This window comes from Siphateles boraxobius, unplaced genomic scaffold (assembly GCF_051911475.1).
Source record: "Siphateles boraxobius isolate OS27281-9 unplaced genomic scaffold, OSU_SipBor_1 68, whole genome shotgun sequence".
NCBI classification, from domain to species: domain Eukaryota; kingdom Metazoa; phylum Chordata; class Actinopteri; order Cypriniformes; family Leuciscidae; genus Siphateles; species Siphateles boraxobius.
The window spans coordinates 981,105-1,006,633 of NW_027509195.1; the positions used below are offsets into that span (position 1 = coordinate 981,105).

Sequence of the window (25,529 nt, forward strand, 5' to 3'; positions counted from 1 at the left end):
CTTAACAAATTTCTACATTTTTTCCTTGTTTGAGAAGGTTTCACTCGGATATGCAGTACATCACAATAGAAAACTGTTTCATGCTGACTTTAAACCCCAAAAATATAGCTTTTGAAAAAGTGTTAATCCTCACTGAAATTACTGTCATCTCTAGCTCGCCTACGTGCATCACTATGATGAATTAGGCAATATTTTAATCTCCTTCTGTTTGACATTTAATTGGCATTTAAGACCGCAGAATAATTCTCAGTGCAATTCAATAAACGTGTAAAAGAGGGTTGTTTAATTAGACCAACACTGTTTCCATTTCATTACCATCTATCACAGCATCATTTTCTTTTGCAAGCAGTGCACAGGTAGCAGGTTTGCACCTCTTTTCCTCTTTCATCTTTCATCTCACAGCATGCAGCCGTCGGCCCTCCAGCTCGCAACACACACGTCACACTCTCACTGGATTCTCATTAAACAGCGCTTCACGGCAGGACGCGCTCACTTTGTCTGTAGCTCACCGCCCTTGTGTTCCTCTATTAGGGGACTGTCCACACACTCTTGAGTAAAGTTGTTTGATGTGTTAGTTTTAAGAGCCACTTTGAGATGCTTGATTCTTATTCATAGGTGATTCTTTAGAACCAGGTGAAGTGCGTTTGAAGAAATGGTCATTACATTAATGCAGACTTACGTTTTATTGAATCAAAATCTAAGCCACTTTTATGGTGTGATTTCACACCGACTGCATGTTTGTTATTTCTGTGATAACATATTTATTTGCATATTTATAAACTTAATAATATTAATTGGATAAGCGCATGATCACATGAAAAGCACAGATGTTTTATAACTGCTTGTCCATTTGTGGGAATGTCTCATCGCTCCAGCCTATCAAATACAGAAGGTTCCCCTGATGTTATTATGCTTCCCCTTTGATTATTTCTTTGGAAACCAATTCCTATTGTTCTTGGACTTATGCAAGACTGGTATTGTGTGTGCGTGCATGCGTGCGTGCGTGCGTGTGTGTAATAACCTAATAAAAATGTTCTCCAATTGTTATTTTTGTATTTTATGTGATAATCAACAACAGTCAGAAAAGCAAAAATTGTTGACTGTAAGTAAGTGTACTTGTCATGTTCGATATGTTTAGACGCTGAAAATTTTGAGGAAGTCAATGATTGGTTGGTTGTCTGTTGCTAAACAACTCTGGAACCACAATTATGTCTGAAAGTCGTGCTAAACAGCTTTTTTAAAAGGTTAAGTGTAGGTTAAAAAGCCTGTAAGATGCCGGTAAAATTGATAGTCTGTATGCCATTATTGAAATGATCAGGCATTTTTCGTGTGGCGATAAAGATTGTTCTTTTGAGTTTTGTGCATCTGAAAGGTGTTTGATGTTTGCGCTCCAGATGTTTTTATTATTATTTATTATTTCACAGATCATACGAATTTGAAAGAAACATTACTGAGATGTTCTGTCGTTCTAGTTGCCGCAAAAAAGGGTTTTTGCAGTTGAAGAGTTTGACACATAAAGAAGTTTCTTGTGTCAAAAATATACTTTGATAGTCCTCCAGCCAAAATGATCAAAGACTAAATGGAAAAAAATGATCATGCAAATTAGTTGTAGCAGCATTCTTTAAACTTGTATTTCAAATCATTTCACACATGAATCATTCATGTTAATATACTCTCTCTCTCTCTCTCTCTCTCTCTCTCTCTCTCTCTCTCTCTCTCTCTCTCTCTCTCTCAGATGGTGGCATTGGAGAGGCAGGTGTTTGATTTCTTGGGCTATCAGTGGGCTCCTATCCTTGCTAACTTCTTCCACATCCTGGTTGTCATCCTGGGCTTGTTCGGCACCATTCAGTACAGACCTCGCTATATAGTGGTGGTAAGTGATGCTTTTAATTAGTCATTACTATGTACATCTCACAAAAACTGTTCGGGTCACATTTTATCACCAAAATTTGACTGATACAAATAAAAGAAATTGCCATTTAATAAAATTATAATATCTCTGTCTCTCTCTCTCACACACACACACACACATGTAGTGTTTCCATGTTTTATGGGGACTTTCCATAGACATAATGATTTTTATACTGTACAAACTGTATATTCTATTCCCTTACACTAACCCTACCCCTAAACCTACCCATCACAGGAGACTTTCTGCATTTTTACAATTTCAAAAAACATCACTTAGTATGATTTATAAGCTGTTTTCCTCATGGGGACCAAAAAATGTCCCCACACGAACAAGGATTTCAGATATTGCCATCCTTATGGGGACATTTTGTCCCCATAATGTAGGGTTTACCAGGCCACACATACACACACACACACACACACACACACACACACACACACACACACACACACACACACACACACACACACAAATACATTTAATATTAGATACATTTTTAGTGATTTTGTCATTTTAAATATTGCTATTTGGGTTTAATTTATTTTAAATTTCAGTTTTACTTTTATTTATTATTTATTTCAAGTTATCTGTTTTAGTGCAAACAGGTAAGACAAAGTCTTACAAAGTCCCTTTAAGACAAGTCATTTGACTCGGTGGCCATCTTTGAAACGCCTCTCGGGCAGCAAGTGCAGCTCCTATCGTTTTGAATGAACTTCTCCAAACTGTTCGCCAAGCTTATGATTAAATTTCATATTTCATTAAATCTGACAACAACTGTCTCATAATGTTATTTTTTTTTACTAAACGCTCGAATCATGACAGAAAAACTGGATCAAGCTGCATGTGCAGTGGAAATGCGTCTGACTGTTTCCATAGGAACCAGAGCTTCTAACGGCAGCGGCAGTGACTTCACCAATCGGTGATTGACTCTTATTTAGGAGGCGGGACTTATTCCGCCATATTGAGCGTTGTACTTTTCCCCATTCAAAACAATACGAGTGACGCGTCTTGTGTAATTCTATAGTCTTTACTTTAAAATAGTTTAATCTCATATCAATATCTCTTATCCCCATAGTTATTTATGTGGTGAAATGCTATGCAATAAGTGGTATGACTGTACCGTATCTCTTAAATGTCGGTCTAGTTTGAACTTGCCACTTGCTAGCAACTGCTTTCTCGGTGGAAGCTTTGCCTTTTAAGAGCTAATAAAATATTTCATCTCAGATCAATATTTCATGTCTAATTATTTACTTATGTGGCAAGAGCTGTGTAATAAGCGGGATAATGTATCCAGGCGGTTGTTATCTCAGAATAAATCCCTTCAGGGTGATGCAAGATGAGATGATGATGATGTACTGTACATTTATCCCTTACATATTCCATCAAGAGAATAGGAATTGTCATGAAATGCGCGCGCACACACACACACACACAAACACATGCGCGGGCACACAAAAAATCTTAGTGGTCCAAAACTAGGCTTAGTTTTCATCGAAATATTATTTGATATTGGTCTTGTTTTTGAAAGGTTTTGTGAGATTCCCCAAACCATGCTAAAAATCAGTTTAATAACAGGTGTCTGTTCAGATCTGTTCCTTTATGACAGACAATTTTTAGAAATGCCTATATGCACATAATGTTTGCGGCACATGCAAATCTGCTTATTGTTGATCAAAGACAGCAGGCCTCTGCTGAGAATGGATTTCCCGCAGACACTGGACCGGCCTTATACTTTGACACATTGTATGGCATTTTAATCCCCTAAATCTGCAACTAATTACCATGAATTAAATGATTAGAGTCCAGTTCCCTTTAGTTCCTCGCTGGGTCAATCCATGATGCAGCTTCGCTTCAAGTTCAACAGGATTAAGCGTTTGGTTTAGCTGATGAGACGGGAAGCAAGCTATTTTAGGAGTTTTAATATTCAAACAGTTCTTTAATAATCAATAGCCTTTAGTTTACATATAAACCTTGGCTTTATTGGAAATAGCATAATATACTAATTATTATTATGGCTACATTGATTTATATTATAAGTTATTTCTGAATATATTATAGTTTACAAAGTATACACATTTTCTGTGTGACCTACTAAATTTGCCAAAATGTGTATATTATATGGGAGAATGTATTGTAAAATGTAAAAATGTTATTCCATTTTTAGTGTGACAAATGAACTACAAGTGATATCAGCCACAAAATAAATAAATAAACTCCAAAATGGTATCTAGATGTAAGAAACTTGAATTCATGTGACAACCAATTACTATTGTTTGAAACATTTATCATTGCAAAATGCATACTTTTGACCAAACACAACACACTGGTCGGGCTGACCAATCAGAGCACAGTGCACTTTTCAGAAGGAGGGGCTTCATAGAGACAGGAACTAAACTTAGTGTTATTGGGACAGACTGGGAAGAGAGGAGCTGCAACAATGGAGAATATGTGAAAAATAATGTGTTTTTTAACATTCAAGCTTGAAAACCTATTCTAGTAGAGCCCAAAAAAACACATTTAAAGGAATGTATTTGGCAGACGCTTTTCTTCAAAGACACTTGATCAGTTTTTGCTTTTTCTTGGAATCAAATCCATGACCTTTATGTTGCTAACACCATGCTTTACTATCTGAGCTGCGGGAATAGCCTCAAAACACTTCATTATGTAGCTTGTCATCCATTTTCAAGACATTCTTCACATAAATGTAAATGATTCTACTAACTCTAATGTGTATAAAACTCTGAAACCATTTAATTTGAGTACACAGAAAAATCTTAATAAGTAATTATTTTCCATTTAACTTTATAAATAATGCACTTAACAACACTGAGTTGGATTTATAAATTTGATTTTACTAAAATGTGATGATGATTTAATTTCGAACACACAAGATTCTCACATAGTGAGTAGAAATGTCAAGTTAACCAAAGTCATGTTGTAAAAAGTCCAGAAGTCATGAATAGAACAAAGCATTGAAAAGGTGTTGAAGACAGAAATGATAGACGAGCCTGGAAGCAAGACTTGTGGTTCTGAGACTCCTGGGAATGGTGAGGAGTATTGCTCAGGCATGTGTCCTGTGTTATAGAGACTCATTCTGCTTCACAACAGGTTAGAATTACACTAGTCACTATATAATAGTGGTCTGACATGTGAATCATGCTGTCTGAGGTGTATTGTTTCCCTTCAAGACATCTTCTGAGAGACAAATGTCTCAGTCTTACTAACCTGTTTGTCTTTCATGAATAGTCATGTCAATAGAGTCATGAATAGATTCAGTATCCTGTCAAACAAGATAATCAGAGTTAAAGTGCCCCTATTATGGATTTTTGAAAATGACCTTTCATGTAGTGTGTAACATAGCTCTAAGTGAATGAAAACATCCTGCAAAGTTTTAAATCTGAAAGTGCACCGTATATAAAATTGTTGTCTTTCAAAAGTAAGAGTCGACTCTGAGGCAATGAAATGAATCGTTTTTCAAACAAGTCATAAGCTGTTTTCGTTGTGACGTCAAGACAAAACATTAGCATATTTCACTTATTGCGCTCGCAAACACCAGGGAAAACTTGAACCTCAAACACTGCAGCTGATTCCTGTGGAAACTGGACAGCATCATGTCCAGAAGACGCTGTGCTCTACATACAATGTGAAGGCAAAGCCAGTTTTTTCCACTGCCCAAGGACGAGCATGTGAAGAATCAGTGGTTAAAATTCATCTACCACAATACCACAGCAGTGTAATCCTAAACTTTTGCTGTGTTCCCTTTATTTTACTGACGACTGCTTCTCAAATCTCGGAGTTCAATGCAGGATTCACAAACCGCTTGCTCTTGAAAGATGGTGTTCAAAATCCTTAATTATGAGTTTTATATTGTGTAGGTCTCCTGCTTCTGGCTAACTCACATTATTACTGTCTTACTGAAATATTTCTGCTAATCAGTTGTGGGCCAGTTCCCTAAAACTGTGTCTATTAATGCAGATTGTCTGTCGTTCTCACTACTTTGAGGAAAGATTAAGCATGGAGCAAGATTTGTTTTACCAACGTTTATGTTTCATCAGTCATTCACGCTAGAGCTCGGCTAATGTATGCACTGTTATTGATACAGTTTCCACATCTTCACCACAATAAATTAGAAAAATACTTGGTAAATAAATAAAGTACAAATAAAATAATCAGTTTGTTGATGGACATGCACTTGTTAATGCTGATGGTGAGGAATTATAGTTGCAACATCTCATAATGTCCCTCAAACTGAAGAGTTTATCACTGAGAAACGTCCTGCTCGAGTCGTCCTTGCGATGAAGGTTCGGGTTGAATAACTAGTTCTTCCAATGTTTCATCATCGGACTCGCGCTCGTATTGAAATAATAAAATCAACGTAATTGTTCGTTACTGTGTTTAGTTTACGGTGTAGAAAGTCTCAGTACAAGCAGAGCTGACGTTGTTTTTGTTTTTGTTTTCGGCGTGCGCGCTGTACGCAACAGACTGAGCTGTTTGGCCAATCAGAGCAGAGTAGACCAATCACAACAGACTGAGCTGTTTGGCCAATCAGAGCAGAGTAAACCAATCACAACAGACTGAGCTGTTTGGCCAATCAGAGCAGAGTAGACCAATCACAACAGACTGAGCTGTTTGGCCAATCAGAGCAGAGTAGACCAATCACAACAGACTGAGCTGTTTGGCCAATCAGAGCAGAGTAAACCAATCACAACAGACTGAGCTGTTTGGCCAATCAGAGCAGAGTAGACCAATCACAACAGACTGAGCTGTTTGGCCAATCAGAGCAGAGTAAACCAATCACAACAGACTGAGCTGTCTGGCCAATCAGAGCAGAGTAGCTCGCAGAAAGGAGGGATTTAGAGAGATTGATTAATCTGACTAGTCGTTTGAGAATCATTGAAAATGTGGTGATGTGCAAATGTATATTGTGAGAAAATGAAACAGTTTTTTTGACCTTTGATGCATGTTAACCTACTGTAGGAGACTCCAAAACAACATTAGGAAACTTTAAAATAGCATAATAGGGGCACTTTAAATACAACTTATAATGATTGGCGATATGTTCATGCATTTAAGGTTTATCATATTCGGGACTTTATTGGCCTGGATCTACTGTATATCTAACACAGATAGATCTAAATGCCGCAATAGTATAAAACTCTCCTGATATTTTTATAAAATAAAGCATATTTTGTGTCCTTTTGGAACTGGGAAGGGTTTAATTTGAGCAGATGCTTTTTACCATCAGAGGGTAGTGCGGTAGTGAATGACCTGCCATGCCAATAAAGACTTGAGGTATATGTTTAAGGGCTAATTGACTCATCCCATTTACAGTAACATGTTTACAGTTTAAGTTGACGAGGCAATTGAACCCGAGCATTTACGAGCAGAAATTTGAAGCTCATATTGTTGTTAAAGCACTTGCATAAATTATGTTGTTAAATTGTTTATTATTCGATCTGTTAGGTTAGCTAAGTTGTCCTTTGAGGTGGGACTACTTTTCTCTGTGGGTGGATGAATCTTTAGTAATGTTATGGTTAACGTAATGTAATGTTATTCTTTAATGTGAGAAAGGCATTGGCAAAGGCAGTGGATGGCATTGGCTCCATATAAAGTTTTGCAAGTTTGCTCCATTTTACACTTTGTAAGAATCTTAGTTATCCACAATGGAAAAAAGCCTCAGACAAAGTATTCCTCTGATCTTTGTATATCAGTGGAGGAATTCCCAGTGGAGGGCGTTTTGAAAAACATCTCTTTTGCAGTTTGGTGAAAATGTTTCTATAAAGCAGTCTCAAGCTGGTCTTCCGTTAGGGACTAACGGGAAACCTGAGATCCATTTTTACACTTGTGCAGCATACATTTCTGTATTGTCTTTAGACTCATGAGTACTATCTGCTAATTCAGATTAACATTTCAATGGGATTTATAGGCTTTGTGTTTGAGTGTGGTAAACAAAAATAAAAACAACCAGGAAGACACAAGGCTTGGTGTTCAAATGAGATGTACTGCTATAAAAGAAGAACAAAGAAAGATACAAATCTGGAGTTAAAAGATAAGAGCCTGTTTAAAAGAAGGGCGTTAAATCCAAGCGCACTCACTGCGGACGTTTTCAAGCATCTACTTGTTTCCCGTATACTCTGAGAAACTCGCAAATCTCTGATGTTACTGGTACTGGAACAGGTTAAGTTTGAACTAGATAGAGAATTGCCAGTTATTCCTTGCATAAGAGTACTCATATGTGATGGTACAGAGGCTCAGTGATCGTACTTTGATCTATACTATAGTACTGAATAATTTTATTGATATAAATGTGATGTAACTTGGAAATTGTCAGCATTTTGTCATCTGTGGAACATAAATATATCCAAATATATATTATTTTTATTCCATGAAAGTCAATGGGGTCCAATGTTATTTTAGAGCTTTTTCATTGTATTGACAAAAAAAAGTTCACCAAAATATCTTCTTTTATTCTCTGAATAAAGAAAGTTATACAAGTTTGTAATTGCATGATTAAATAAATTTTTTTTGTGAACCATCCCTTTAAAACTGTATTTTATGTATCACAACAAATTAAAAAGTATAAAAAAAGTCTCTTATGTTCACCAAGGCTGCATGTATTTACAAGGCTTACATATTTAATAATATTATGAAATATTACTATTGTAAATATTTTTTACGTATTACAATACGTTTTCTATTGTAATATAGTTTAAAATATTTCCACAAAAACATTAAGCAGGAAAAACTACAACATTGATAATATTGAGAACCTTTATTCATAATTGAGCACCAAAAATTAATTCATAATAATTAAGCAGCAAATCAGCATATTATAATGATTTCTGAAGGATCATGTGACACTAAAGACTGGAGTAATGATCCTAAAAAATCCTTTGTTTTGCCATATTAAAAAAAAAATATATCTCAACCGAGAAGAGTTATTTTGAATTGTAATAATATTGTAAATGCAGCCTTGGTGATCATAAGACACTTCTCTCAAAAATGTGTAAAAATTCTTGATAAATAATTTTTTTTAGACATGTAGTGTACACTGTCAGAAAACAAAAATCCATAGAAAACCGGATAATATCCTAGCAGAACCTTGTCCTCAGTTAATTTTGCAGACATTGCCTTCAACACAATGAAATGGCTAATTCAAAATATGCCTGGTAATGATAATATACCTGTGAAAATACAGAAAATTCCTTTATGTTAACAAAGTACATTGTGCTGTCTTTTCACGTACGTTTCATAGAGTGTAGCCTGAGTGCGCAGTGTTGAATGAGTAATGAATTGTCCATGTTTTTGACAGTACACGGTGTGGACAGCAGTGTGGGTGGCCTGGAACGTCTTCATCATCTGCTTCTACCTGGAGGTTGGAGGTCTGTTGAAGGTAAGAGAGATCCCCTCCTAAAGTTACAAATGCGTCAGCTGTCAGTGTTTAGGAGTATGAGGCATTTTAATGACCCTGTTTTACAGCTAAATGGCGCCATTTAGGATGTTTTTACAGACTGTCTGACTAGCTGTACTTGTACCAAAACCTTTGTGTCTTTTGTTTCCAAGTGTCTTACTCTTAGATTTGTAAGAGTAACGCATCTCTAGACGCATTCTGTGTGAACTAGCCTTTTAAGTGTCTTGAAATCAGATGAGAGCCTTTTGGAAAAGCGATAGCAGAGAGCCGTTGTGTGTTATCCCTAACACATCCCATGATACACTTCTCTCTACATGTGCTGACAGGTCATGGACATAAACACTCAGCCCCAAGTGTGTAAGCAGTGAGAAACAAGCTCGCTGTATAATTTACACGTTCTACTGTGTGTGCGTGTGTGTGTGTGTGTGTGTGTGTGTGTGCTTGTTTTTGACTCCTGCTTGGCCCAGTTTCCTGGACTCAGATTTCTTGTTCCCACTACGAAAGGCACTTATCCTCTTTCAGAAGTTGGAGTGAGACTGGATGAGAACATCTTAAAGTCTCATAGATGCATGCTGAGTAAATCTGGTACATGTGTAATGAGCTGCTGTTATATCAGAGTTAAACTCTTTTTCACTGTTGTCACAGTTGCATGGGGCGAAATGGCGCAGACTATCCCAGGACAAAGGGAATAATTGGTCAAAAAAATGATGCCTGGGTCATACTTATTGGAATCTTTTTGGTTTGTTCATTGCTCATAAGGAAGAGGGCTGTTTAATTGGACTCACGACCTGGTCCTCAACAGCAAACGCAATTGGAAGCGTATACGGTTACATTTCATCCCACCTTCGCTTTTGTTTTTCCTTTCATCCTCGTGTTCTTCTCCCTCTGTCTCACACAGTCACGCTCCGTCACTCCCTCTCTTTCTTTCCTGTGCTGTCACAGGTGGGACGTCCTTCTCAAACCCCCGCTAACCTCTGTAAGTCAGATTACATGAATATTCATGAGCTGTTGCAGACAAATCTGCTGTCCAGAAAGCAGCGAGTAGAAGCGCATTGATCCTTTCTTTTCTGTCTGTGTGTGTTTATATGTGTGTGTGTTTTCTCCATTATCCGCTTGTCCTCCTGCTGTCCATATGTAGCAGTGAGGGAGCGCTGTGTGTCCATCTGTTGGGTTAATGCCTGAGCCCGGCCCTCTGCCACCTGCTCCCCATTATTCAGCCCGTTTCATTAACACGGCTCACCACAACGCCTCTAAATATGACTGTCCCACTGCTGTCTGTACTGTCATACAGAGAATGATACACAATATGATAATATCATCCTGCTTTCAGGACCCCCTATTGTTAGATTGATTACAACTGGACCGTGAGGAGAAGAATAGCAAACAGTCTGACAGTAGTTTCTGCTGGTTTCTCTGTCTCTCAATTAATTCACCTGTCTGTCTGTCTATATCTCTCAGTCTCTTTCTCTCTCTCACACACACACACACACACACACACACACACACACACACACACACACACACACACACACACACACACACACACACACACACACACACACACACACACACACACACACACACACACACACACACACACAATATACCTGTCTGTCTGTCTATATCTCTGTCTCTTTCTCACACATACACACACACACACACACACACACACACACACACACACACACACACACACACACACACACACACTGTGTCTATCTCTCTCTCTCTCTCTGTGTCTATATCTCTCTGGGGTGGTGATGGCGCAGTGGATAAGACGCATGCCTTTGGTGTGAGAGACGCGGGTTCAAATCCACTGTGAGACACCAATGTGTCCCTGAGCAAGACACTTAACCCCTAGTTGCTCCAGAGGCGTGCGACCTCTGACATATATAGCCAATGTAAGTCGCTTTGAATAAAAGCGTCTGCTAAATGAATAAATGTAAATGTAATGTCTCTCTCTCTCACACTCACACTCACACACACACACACACACACACACTTCACTTTTGCTCAAGTCTCAGTGAATACATTTTTTGTGTGGATAAATTATAAAAATGCACCTCCATGCCTGTCAGCATCAATATACTTGCAGTGTTTAGGAAGGGTTAAATGACTAATGATCCAAAAAAAAAGGTGACTATTAATAATGATACATAATTTCAGAAGACCACCACACAATGCTCTTTCTTAGATCTCTAATATTTCATGAGCAAATCGAGATGGCTTAGTGATGAAGTGTTTTGCTTTCATCAACAACAAAGCTGTATAGATCTATGTTCGCTTCGAGTGCTGCCATAGAAACAGAAATTCAGCGAACGCAAACAGAACGCAGAGCACTGAGTTTCAGAATTACGATAATTCTGACTCAACATGAATGTGAAAAAAATCTGTCACATTCAGAGAATGGACTGCCATATTAAACTCACTGAACATGAGACATGTTCTTTTGCTGAGGAGGAAAAGCATATTAAGTGGTTGGGACTCTCTCTCTCTCTCTCTCTCTCAGTCTCATTGATTGAGGTGTTTTGGTGGGGTTGTCCTCTCATGCATGGCTGCAGGCTGTGGCTGTCCGTCTCACACTGTGACTGTGATTAAATAAGAGACAGGACGGTCTGTATCGACCCCCTACACGAACACACACTCTTCTCTGACATATAGTGACACGTATAATGATAATGCCTACTGATGATAAAGTGCCTCTGTGCCTCCATTAGCAAGAAAGAGGTCAAGGACGAGTTACTCTCTAATAAGCATAGAAAGTCCATAAGTTTTGCTTTTGACAAGTGTCATTCATCTCATGCAGCCTGAGAACTGTGTGACAGAATCCATTACATCTGATGTACACATATCCGTGAGCATATGAGGAGCATTTGCTGCAACATGCAGCGTTCAGAACCACATGAACAGACACACATAATTCACTTCATTTGCTGGAACATGTGAATTGGGATTCAAAAAAAATATTTAAATTGATATGTTGTCGAATTGTTACTGAATACATTTTGGTACAACGTTTTTCCTAAAATGATAGGGCTCGGATGTGTAGCTAAAAATATTTTTCACTGCTTTTATGAAATTTTATATATTTTACTGATATTTATGTGTTTGTATGTATGTGAATATATATATATATATATATATATATATATATATATATATATATATATATATATATATACACATATACATATATATATATAATTATTAGGGCTGGGAAAAGATTAATCGCAATTAATCGCATCCAAAATAAAAGTTTGTGTTTACATAATATATGTGTGTGCACTGTGTATAATAATTTTGTATATATAAATACACACACATGGATGCATACATATAAGAAAAAATTGTTATTTATATATAAAATATTTATATTTATATATAATATAATATAAATTATAAATAAATATATACAGTATATACATGCAAATATTTCTTAAATATATACATGCATGTGTGTGTATTTATATACTGTATATACAAAATAGTTATACACAGTGCACACACATATATTATGTAAACACAAACATTTATTTTCGATGCGATTAATCGCGATTAATCTTTTCCCAGCCCTAATAATTGTATTTATATTAAATTATAAAAATATATTATTATAAAATATATTATATATATATATATATATATATATATATATATATATATATATATATATATATATATATATATATATATATATATATATATATATATATATATATATATTTGTATAAAAGTTTGTGTTTACATAATATGTGTGTGTACACACACATGCATGTATATATTTAAGAATTATTTTTATTTATATATTAAATATTAATATTTATAAATAATATAAGTTATATATACATATATATATTTCTCAAATATATAGATTCATGTGGGTGTATTTATATATACAACCTAATTATACACTGTACACACACATATATTATGTAAACAAACTTTTATCGTTGCACAGCCCTAATTTATATATATACAATTAGTTCATGGACATTTGTGCATAGCATTTTACATATTTTTATACTATAATGATCATAATAATAATAAATGCATATATAAAAGCATTTATTATTATTATTATTATTATTATTACTATAGTATAAAAATATGTAAAATGCCATGCACAGATGTCCACGAACTAATTGTTCATCTTATGCACGGAAATGAATGGTTTGAAATAAATTTTATAGCTATTAAATTTGAGATTTGTTTTACTGTCATGGTAAATGATAATTGCTAAATAAATGGCATGTTAAAATCATTACAAAATTCACAATGTTGTGTAATTTTATATTGGCAAAAACACAGTCGTCTGGCCCGAACTAGTATTTTTGCCACAGCTGGATAAAAGTGATTTCTGGACAAATTATATGAGAGATTTAACAGCACATTGTAGATGGTGTGTGAATTGTAACAATACATAACCAGAGAAAACAATTGCGGTTGTGAATAACTGATTCATAACAGACTGCAATTTTACCTCGTTTTATTAGGTTTCATGTTTAAATCTAGATATAATCACAGCAAATAAATAATAAATGTGTGTTTCCTTCCTTTTTTGGTATATACATGCTTGTCTTTCCTCCATCTCATGTTTGTGGATCAAATTCTTTGTCGGCCCTGTCTTAAATTATGCATGCATGCTTTACAGCGCATACTCCCTTATCGGTTATATTGAGGCTGATGACGACGACTCCCCTCTTTCCTTTCAGGACAGCAACCTCTTGACCTTTAACATCTCGGCACACCACTCCTGGTGGAGCGAGCACGGGCCGGGATGTGTCCGAAGAGAGATCCCCTCCAGCGGACAGCGCGTTGCGGACACACAGTCCTATATATCCATCATGGGCTGCCTGCTGGAGTACCAGTACATCGAAGTCCTCCACTGCGGCTTCCAAATCCTCACCTCCGTAAGTCGCTCCCAAACACACGCACACAAACTAATGATATGCCAAGGCATATAGAAAATCCAAAACACTCAATAAGCATTCCTTCAATAGTCCAAAAACCCTGTTTTTACTACGGTTTATGATCTCCACACACTATTTTTACACTGGTTATGTGTACGTTGTGCTTTTATATAGCATAACTGAAAGGGTTTTCCACACACACTTCCATCCTAATTCATGACCGTATGCGAAAACGTGGCCTGTCTCTCTACACTCAACCAGTCTTTAAAAACCACACCAGCTTAAAGTGTGCCCTAAATACAGCACACATGTGTAAAACGCTCTGCTGTTGTGCTGAAGTGGCCCTCTCGAGTCGAGGTCTGGCACGGCTCCAGGGTTAGTTGGGCAAACTCAGTGGATTATGATCAGCAGGCAGCAAAACAGAAGGATTGTGAGCGCTTTTTCTTAAAGGGATTTGTTTTGTTGACTTAAAGTCCCCCTGTGGTGAAAATCCAGCTTTTAGTGTTGTTTATATGTCTATGTGGTGTTTTTAATATGCTTTAAGACAAACCATGTGCAAATTCATGTCAACACCATTGCGGAGTATTTTCTCCTCAAAACTGCAGTGAAACAAAGACAGTCTCAAAAACGCGGTTGGAAATCGCTGGAGTTCATGAAGTCACAAACTATCTTGTAACCAATCAGGTCAACGTGTGATCGTCAACGAGTGGATCTCTGAGCTGGTGTGAGTGGAGGCGGGGCTAATTTGCATATTCATAGATCCGCGTATACTAAATGAGGCAAGGGTGTCGAGTTACATTACAAGCTATTTAAGCAATGAATAATTTTTTTTTCAAGGAACAAACGTTTAAATATTTCATTTAGGTGATCAAAGAGGAGTTTTAAGGGATACAATTATTTACTAAACGGGGACTTTAAATGTGCTGTGCAGTTGCCTACAAAAGTATATGGATACTTAAGCCATACTTATAATGTCTGAATGTCATTGCATTAGATACAAAAAGCTAAATATTAAACCAAGTGACATTTGCAAACACATGCCTCCAAACTTTGTTCCGCTGCTTATAATATAATATATATATAATATAATATAATATAATATAATGTAATTTACCGTGTGGTCAGTACAATTTTTTAAAAGATATTAATATTTTTTAAATTGATCAATAGTGAGGGTAAAGACATTTATAATTTTAAAAAAAGTGCTCTTCTGATGAATGTTTTCTATTAATCAAATAATCCTGGAGGAAGAAATATCAGTTTACACAAAAATATTAAGTTGTCAACATTGATAATAATAAGAAATGTTTTTTGAGCACCAAATCATCATATTAAAATGATTTCTGAAGGATCATGTGACACTGAAGACAGGAGTAATGATGCTGAAAATTCAGCTTTGATCACAAGAATAAATTACATTTTAAAATATATTCAAATAGAAAATGGTTATTTTTACATAGAAATATATTTTTATAATGAGATATATGTACAGGTGCTGGTCATATAATTAGAATATCATCAAAAAGTTGATTTATTTCAGTAATTCCATTCAAAACGTGAAATTTGGATATTATATTCATTCATTACACACAGACTGATATATTTCAAGTGTTCATTCCTTTTAATTTTGAATATTATAACTGACAACTAATGAAAATCCCAAAATCAGTATCTCAGAAAATTAGAATTTTGTGAAAAGGTTCAATATTGAAGACACCTGGCGCCACACTCTAATCAGCTAATTAACTCAAAACACCTGCAAAGGCCTTTAAATGGTCTCTCAGTCTAGTTCTGTAGACTACACAATCATGGGGAAGACTGCTGACTTGACAGTTGTCCAAAAAACGACCATTGACATCTTGCACAAGGAGGGCAAGACACAAAAGGTCATTGCTAAAGAGGCTGGCTGTTCACAGAGCTCTGTGTCCAAGCACATTAATAGAGAGGTGAAGGGAAGGAAAAGATGTGGTAGAAAAAAGTGTACAAGCAATAGGGATAACCGCACCCTGGAGAGGATTGTGAAACAAAACCCACTCAAAAATGTGGGGGAGATTCACAAAGAGTGGACTGCAGCTGGAGTCAGTGCTTCAAGAACCACCACACACAGACGTATGCAAGACATGGGTTTCAGCTGTCGCATTCCTTGTGTCAAGCCACTCTTGAACACGACACCGCGTCAGAAGCATCTAACGACAAAAAGGACTGGACTACTGCTGAGTGGTCCAAAGTTATGTTCTCTAATGAAAGTAAATTTTGCATTTCCTTTGGAAATCAAGGTCCCTGAGTCTGGAGGAAGAGAGGAGAAGCACAGAATCCACGTTGCTTGAAGTCCAGTGTAAAGTTTCCACAGTCAGTGATGGTTTGGGGTGCCATGTCATCTGCTGGTGTTGGTCCACTGTGTTTTCTGAGGTCCAAAGTCAACGCAACCGTCTACCAGGAAGTTTTATAGCACTTCATGCTGCCTGCTGCTTTATGGAGATGGAGATTTCATTTTCCAACAGGACTTGGCGCCTGCACACAGTGCCAAAGCTGTACCTGGTTTAAGGACCATGGTATCCCTGTTTTTAATTGGCCAGCAAACTCGCCTGACCTTAACCCTATAGAAAATCTATGGGGTATTGGGAAGAGGAAGATGCGATACGCCAGACCCAACAATGCAGAAGAGCTGAAGGCCACTATCAGAGCAACCTGGGCTCTCATAACACCTGAGCAGTGCCACAGACTGATTGACTCCATGCCACGCCGCATTGCTGCAGTAATTCAGGCAAAAGGAGCCACAACTAAGTATTGAATGCTGTACATGCTCATACTTTTCATGTTCATACTTTTCAGTTGGTCAACATTTCTAAAAATCCTTATTTTGTATTGGTCTTAACTAGAATTCTAATTTTCGGAGATACTTGATTTGGGATTTTCATTAGTTGTCAGTTTTAATCATCACAATTAAAAGGAATGAACACTTGAAATATATCAGTCTGTGAGTAATGAATGAATATAATATCCAAATTTCACTTTTTGAATGGAATTACTGAAATAAATCAACTTTTTGATGATATTCTAATTATATGACCAGCACCTGTTTATATTTGTGTGTGTGTGTAAAATGTTGTGCACCTTTACTTTCATCATCTTTGTCTCAAAACATCACACACAAGCTGTATCTGTTCATTCTTGTTGTACAGTGTTTGTCAGAGGACTAAGCAAATATCTGTGGAAATAAAGCCTGCATGTTTGGTGGTCTAAAGGGTTAGGAGTGCCGGAAGCTTCTAGAAAGTGATGATTATCCTCTCATGCTCCAACAATGAACTGCTGACTTCATGATGAGAGCTGAACAAAGTGGCCTTCAGGAAGTGGGAGTTTACACACACACACACAATATACCAGTCTGTCTGTCTGTCTTTCTGTGTCTATATCTCTCATTACACACACACACACACACACACACACACACACACACACACACACACACACACACACACACACACACACACACACACACACACACACACACACACACACACACACACACACACACACACACACACACACACACACACACACACACACACACGGATAAAGTTCATACAGGCTTCTTCAGTGGGAGTGCAGATATTAGTTAGAAAAATAGAGATTTTTATCCCCATTGGCCAAAGTACACAGCTTGTGGTTCCGTCAAAATTGGGAAATTAAGTAAGAAAACGCTCAGAAGAATGGGAGGATGGATAAAGGGCCAAGTGAATCTCTCACAGAAGTCAAATTACACCACAAAATCACTGGACCATTGTCAATGCAAACAAAAAAACTTCACCCACCCGGCAAGACATGTTTGTGGTGGCAGGCAAGATTGTGAGAGAAACATTTGTCCCCTGTGTGTGAAATTTTGTTGCTTGGGATTGTGAGAGCACACGATAGAGCAAGCGAGACAGAGTTGAGTCAGATACTTCATAAACGTTTCTGTGTGTGTGTGTGTGTAACTTCAGAACTGGGTCACTATCAGAAACACTTATTGTGAATAGTCATGTTTCTTGCTTCTGAGAGTTCGCAGTCACAAGAGGACCTTCAGAGAGTATGGTAGGACACACACCACAGATGACTGCGAGAGTCATTAGCTCAGCTTCATGTACATCCCTCCCAGCGTCTGTTTTCCCATTAGTGTGAGCCATGAGGGAGCAACCTGTGGAAAATTCAGACGCCACCTGCTGTTCTTCTGTTTTTCAGCCCTCAATGACAATTGTAGCACTATAACTTCTCATAAAGCAGCTCCAATAATATTTAATTTGACCTCTTGATGTTGACAATCAACATATTTTGATGGTTATTTTGATCTCCTTTTACAGGCCTTAAAAAAAACTGTACCGCTGTCATAGTATGTGTCTCAGATTTCACTCTTACTCTTTTAAATTTATCAGCTTAAAGGCTGATTTATACTTCTGCGTCGTTGCCTCTACGCTATAGACTGGTTGGTTTTCATTTATACTTCTGCATCGTTGTCCCCGTTGACGTGTGCAGAGGGAGCACGTGCAACCCGAGGGAGGGGTTCTAGCGGACCAATCACAGCGCTTGCATCCGCAGAGAATTGACACGTTTACATTTTTGGAGAGGTGCACGTGAGGGTACGCACGCTACACACAGCCTATGGCGTAGCTACGGTCCGAGTTCGACGCAGAAGTATAAATCGGGCTTTATTGGGTGGATGAGTTCATTCCGCCTCCATCTTTGTATCTCACAATTTTCTCATCTGGCATATCTTTCCTCTCATATCTCAGTTGCTTCTCTCTTCAGTTAAACACTGAAGTCAAGATAAGGCAGCTGATTCAGACAGAGAAGAATATCTTGTCAGGATGGTATGGGAATTCATCACTTCCTTTCCCATCATGCTCTCTGCCCCAGGGAGAGACGAGAGGAGATAGCTGCGGAACATTTTACCCGAAATATAGATGTTCAAGTCCACACAGAAAATCTATGTAACATCCAAAAGCTCCATTGTATTTTTTTGTTTTGTTTAGATATAATGCATTAAGGCCTTGATTTATTTACCAAAATAAATCTTTTTTTTAAAACTGTCACGTATCCCAAATTCAGCTTGTTTTGCACCCTTCCAGACTGTTGCTGCGTGCCTGAGAACATGATTAAAGAAAAATTTCACTTCAAAGTGTCTCGCTCCCTGCGGTGGTTTAATCACTTTCCATGTACACACGAATGTAAGTGGATTTTGGATTGGACGTGGCCGGCTGCAAACTTCTGAGAGCCGTTTGTTTAGCATGGCAGGTGGAATATTCTTTCCTGTTTTTTTTTATCTCAGATCTGTTGTGTGTGAAGTGCTGTAAGAGTGCTTGCGTGAGTGAGAGCACTTTTGTGAAGTGATGTTGAGACTGCTCTGATTCTGATGAGATATGGCTGTGAAATCTGCCTCCAGGCAACATCAGAACTGCTATATGTCTATAAATGGGTGTGCGTACGGTATATGGAGAGGCGCACACACAGTCATTCAGCTGGACTCATATCTGTCGCAGCAGGGTGACACGGTCACTCATTATTAACCGGTCAAATATCACGTTGTGTGTCAAAGGCAGCATTAGGATTTGTGGCGCGTGTCCGTGTTTCAGGCCTGTATATTCACAGGGCTCTGGGTCTGTATTATTGCAGTCTTTTTCATTCTCTTTTTCTCTCCCTCTTTCTCCCTCTTTCAGCCAGCTAAATCTAAGGCAGTAAACAGTATGTGAGTGCAGATAATAAATGGAAGAGTAGTTATAGGACTAATGCTCCAGCTGGTGGAGAGAGGACTGCTTTCTTTACTCAGCTCTTGTTATCCTTTGTACACACTTAAGCATACTTTAACTTCTTTAAAGCATGACAAAAGATTAAAACAATTATTTGAAATGTACTTTAAAGTAAAACTTTTAATTTACCATTATTACGAAGTGAACTTTTTAAAAGTGTACTTAAGTGTGTTAAGAAACGGTTGTGAAAGTGAACTCTTAAGTACATTTTAGTGGCCTTTTATTTCAATAATATTATCTGCAAGTACAGTTTTTTTAAGATTTGAAGTACTAGTGCACATTCAATTGAATTAGGCACACTTTTTCACAAGGGATTTTTGTATCTTTAGAACACTTTATATTCAGCAATATCATGACAGTGTGACAGTCATGTTCCGAAAGTAATAATTTTCTCCATAAGTAAATTTATTTTTAATGATAAATTATAAACCTTTAAAGACTACGACGTTGTTAATATATGTTATTTGCTTCTGTTGAAGCCGTCAGCCCGCGCTATTTCACTCTAAAAAATGCTGGGTTGTTTCAACCCAAATTTGGGTTAAATATGAACAATCCCAAACACTGGGTTAAACATTTTATTTAAAAATGTAACCCTACAGTTGGGTTTGTCCATATTTGGTTAAAACAACCCTGCATTATTTAGTGTGTTTCGGCTTATTTATTAAATAATAGTGGTTAACAGGGGAATTCCTGGGGGGAAACTATATTACCCATGATGCTGTGCGGAAAAATTACACCAATCAGAGAGTCGGAAAAAGCAACGCGCTTCAAAAGAGCTCTTTAGCTCCGCCCACTCCCATGAAGCACTGCGAATGACGTAATTGAGAATATCTCCCTACGCTCTCAAAATACTGAAATGTTTGTAGCCTATATGTGCGCATATTTTTGCAATAAGCTTAAATATATATCAACACCTGTAAATGAGTAGTTTTATATTTCAGTATTTTCAATACTTCATGGGTCTGTAGTTCTTTCTCTCACTAAAGCTGTTAAGTGCACACTACACAGTCTTGTTCCTTTGTCTTTTTGTATGACTTTCAAAAACTGTTTTGCTTCAACTGAAAGTTTGTAATGTGATTCACCTCATATCTGACTGGCTTGGTTTTATATCCAGCATTATTTGGGTGTGTATTACCAGAGCTCAGATCAGACAGAAATGCTATATAACTGTTGAGATCATGACAGAACCAGGTCGTGTGCATAGAAGCGGCGTTTGATCTGTCAATCATCTGCTCTCTTTCTCTCTGTCTTTCTGCATCACACAATTAGTTATGAAGTTATTCCCATCCATTGCTATGTATTTAGCTAAATTCGGGGAGATTCATAACAAGCAACTTCTTGTTATTTAGAGACACTTCATAATCAGTTTCTGAATTAAAATGTATGTTGATATCCTATGAAAGAATTCAAGGTGATATAACCATCCTGTAATAAAACGAAGAATGAAAGTCTAAGATTCTTGAAAAATAATTGATAATTTCTTAAAAACATTTCTATATAAAAAGACTACTAATGCAGTTTTGTGGGAACGTAATAAAAATGCTGAACAGATTTTGAATTTTGGTGTCATTTTAAAGAGATCACTTTGCTTTTCTGATTCTGGCTGAATTCCTAAGCTTAAAAATTTGAAACCACACACACATATATATATATTATTTTCCTTTTTGTGATTAGTTTTAAGCTCAAGGCAAATTCCTCAATGATTACAAAAACAATGTTGAGTTAATTCTATTCATATTAAGGGCATTATGAAGACTAGACTGAGAGATTGAACGTTGAATTAGCTGGCATGGGAAACAGCCTGAGGGAGTTGAAGGCTATTGACCCAGAATCCTCTTCTCTACAGCAACTTAACCTTTGACCTGAATGATCATTTCATGAAACGCAGGACTGACGCTTAATATTACAGAGAGAAAACAGGTTCAATCTGCAGCACTTTCAGCAGAGAGCAGAAAGAAATCAGAAAGATGATGAGTGAAGAAGAGGGTCCTGGCTTTAAGACTGTGACTTTAAAATAGCTAATGGTTTTTAATGACCATAATTAACAAGATACTGAGTCGTGCGCTAGATCTGGGCTTAAGAGCGGTCAAGTCTCATGTGGAGAGCCGTTCTTTCTGTCTTTTTCACTCTTCCCCCGAGCGGGAATTAGCTTTGAATTGATTAAATTTGGGTTTCATTTGTCTAATGGTCTCAGAGTAAGTTCTTCAACAAAAGATTTAATATTTATATCTGAATGATAAATAGCCTGTTCTACGGTTAGCACTGTTTTTGTATGGTACTTATAATGTACAATCAGCTAGTTATTATCACAAAATATATAATAAAAAAACAGGCTGATCAACAGGACCCTGACACAATGCAATACAAATATAGTAATAAAAATACAAATACTTTTACTGTTTAAAAGTTTGAGGTCAGTAAGAATTTTTGGTCACACTTTGGTTTCGGGTCCAATTCTTGCATTAAACTATAGCATTTATTTTACCTCTAAACTCCCAATTGCTACTTATAAATAGTTATTAATGTAGTTGTTAAGTTACAGTAGTGGGATAAGGATTAATGGATGTAGAATATGGTCGTACAGAATAATGCATTAATTTATTCTAATAAACAGCCAATAACCTAGTAATGTGCATGCAACTATAGTTAATAGTGAGAAATGGACCCTAAACTAAAGTGTTACCGATTTTTTATTTATTTAATTTTTTCTGGAAAGAAATGAATGCTTTTATTCAGCAATGATGCATTAAATTGATCAATAGTGATAGTACAGACATTTATAATGTCAAAAGACATTTATGAATATCAAAGAATCCTGAAAAAAAGTAGTCAGTTTCCACAAAAATGTGAACTGTTTTCAACATTGATGATAATAATAAATGTTTCTTTAGCATTAAATCATCATATCAGAATGATTTCTGAAGGATCATGTGACACTGAAGACTGGAGTAATGATGCTGAAAATGCAACTTTGATCACAGGAATAAATTACATTTTTAAATACATTACATTTAGAAACAGTTATTTTGAATTGTAAAAATATTTCACAAGATCACTGTTTTTACTGTATTATTGATCTAATAAATGCAGCCTTGGTGACCAGAAGAGACTTCTTTCAAAAACAGTAAAAATGATTAAATACATTTATAACAGTACATCTATTGTAGAGAGAGAGAGAGAGAGAGAGAGAGAGAGAGAGAGAGAGAGAGAGAGAGAGAGAGAGAGAGAGAGAGAGAGAGAGAGAGAGAGAGAGAGAGAGAGAGAGAGAGAGAGAGAGAGAGAGAGAGAGAGAGAGAGAGAGAGAGAGAGAGAGAGAGAGAGAGAGAGAGAGAGAGAGAGAGAGAGAGGCTTAAAAACATATTTATTTGATCATTTATCATATATCATTCCAATATTTCCCCCCAAAAAAAAAACTGCAAAAACATAAATAAATTAAAAATAAATTAAAACACAATCCAATCAATACAGATTACAGCCCTTTCATTACATCTTTAAAACCAACATTTCATCCTCCCCAACCTCACACAAAAAACTTCCCACTGACCACAATGCAGAAAAATCCATAATATTATTAACTAATTTGAAATAAGCAAACTCAATTTTAATCCGAGCAGCCACCATCCCCTTCAGAACTCTCTCTGCATCAACTGAACCAGCTCCCAAGATCCTGTTTTTACGTGTCTTCCAAATTGCCATCTTGGCTGTTCCCAAAAAGTAATTTAACAAAACCACTTTTCTTCTATCGCTGACTTTGTACTTTGGACCACTAATAAAAACTTGATAGGAAAATTCCTCACCTATTCTTTCAAAACAAACCTCTAAAAAGTTAAAAAGACCTCCTAACCTCCCACAATGGATAAACAAGTGATCAACCGTTTCCTCCGTTCCACAAAAAGGACATTCCCTCCCTACTTCTGGATTCAGGTGCGCCACGTGTCTGTTCGTAGCTATTATACCATACATCAGTCTCCACTGTAAATCTGCTGTACGCTTCTCAATAGGAGGTTTGTACAGAGATCTCCAGCATCCTCTGAAGCCTGGCCCAAACACTTCTGTCCACCTCCATGTTTTAACTCTTCTCAAAACAGTTTGATGAGACACTTTAACACACACAATGTATAATGCCTTTTTGCCAAGATCTTGAAATAATCCCAACTCTGGAGTTTTAAAGGACACAAAGGAGTCTTCACCCTCCGCCCTCTCCAGTGCAGCAGAGACCCGTATTGCTGGAAACCTGTAGCTCCATCCCTGCGAAGGCGCTCCCAATGCTTCTCTGCAGGCTCCAGGCAGCGCTGAGCGCACTTCATCCAGCATCCGACCCACCAGACGTAAAGAACGTAATCCTGTCTTGTGCTGAATTGAAACTGCCGTCATCCACCCATTGTCATCCCTTAGATGTTCGATCTTCGTACACCCCGCTCTGACCAGACAGTTCCTCACACTGCTTGAGGACAAAATGTTTGTTTGTATCAAAGAGTTATGAAACAGGGGTTCTCCCATAATCCAGTCCTGGGGTCGCAAAATCTCTCTGGTCACAGAAAACGTCCTGTTCCACACCTTTAGCATGGACTGGTAAAATGAAGTCAAATGATTCAAATCCAGCTCATTAACTTGCAGTAAAAACAGCTGCTTGTCGTATCCCAGATTCGATGTTCCTCTCAACAGAGCGCATGCCACACCCGTCCACCCTACGTCCTCCTCATACAAAAGTCTCTGCGCTGCCTGCAACCGAAAGGTGTTGATCCTGCTCCTTATTTCGATCAGACCTTGTCCCCCCTCTTGAGTTGGAAGATATAGAGCTGACGCAGGAATCCAATGCTGTCCTGACCAAAAGAACTCCACCAACTTTCTCTGGATACTTTTGACAATGTCATCTGGTGGCTCTAAAACGTTGAGTCTGTGCCATAACATGGAGGCGGCCAGGTTATTTGTAACCAAAACTCTACCCCTATAGGATAGCTCTGGCAATAGCCATTTCCATTTAGACAACTTAGCAGACACCTTCTCCAGCAAACCCTCCCACATCTTTTTTCTATAGTTTTCTACTCCTAAAAACACTCCGAGAATTTTTATACCTTCTCTTCCCCAATGCAATCCCCCAGGAAGTGGAGGTGGCCCACCATTTCCCCACTGGCCCACAATAAAACCATTACTTTTCCCCCAATTGACCTTAGCTGTAGACGCTTTCTCATAAACATCCAAACTCTCACATAAAATTTGTATATCTTCTTGCTCAGTAACAAAATTAGTTACATCGTCAGCATAAGCCGACACAAAGCATCTCGACTCCCTAGGGTCACCTGGAACTACAAAACCCTTTAAACCATTTCTTAATTTGCATAACAGGGGCTCAATTGCTAGACTATAGAGTTGGCCTGAGAGAGGACACCCTTGTCGAATACCTCTTTTCACCGGCAATGGATAAGTCAAACCATTCCCCATCTTAAGCATTATTGAAGCCCCTTTATACAATAACTTGATCCATGAAATAAAACAATTCCCGAACCCAAAAGACT

General features: G+C 37.4%; 1 protein-coding gene across 2 annotated transcripts in view; it reads left to right on the forward strand.

Annotated features, from left to right (window-relative positions):
- Positions 1–25,529, forward strand: part of nkain4 (sodium/potassium transporting ATPase interacting 4) — a 60,915-nt gene that overhangs the window by 20,206 nt on the left and 15,180 nt on the right. For both annotated transcript variants that reach the window (XM_077214151.1, XM_077214150.1), the window contains exons 2-4: positions 1,736–1,873; positions 9,225–9,305; positions 14,036–14,233. In XM_077214151.1, the coding sequence (XP_077070266.1) occupies positions 1,736–1,873; positions 9,225–9,305; positions 14,036–14,233 (417 nt within the window). The remainder of the gene's footprint in view (positions 1–1,735; positions 1,874–9,224; positions 9,306–14,035; positions 14,234–25,529) is intronic.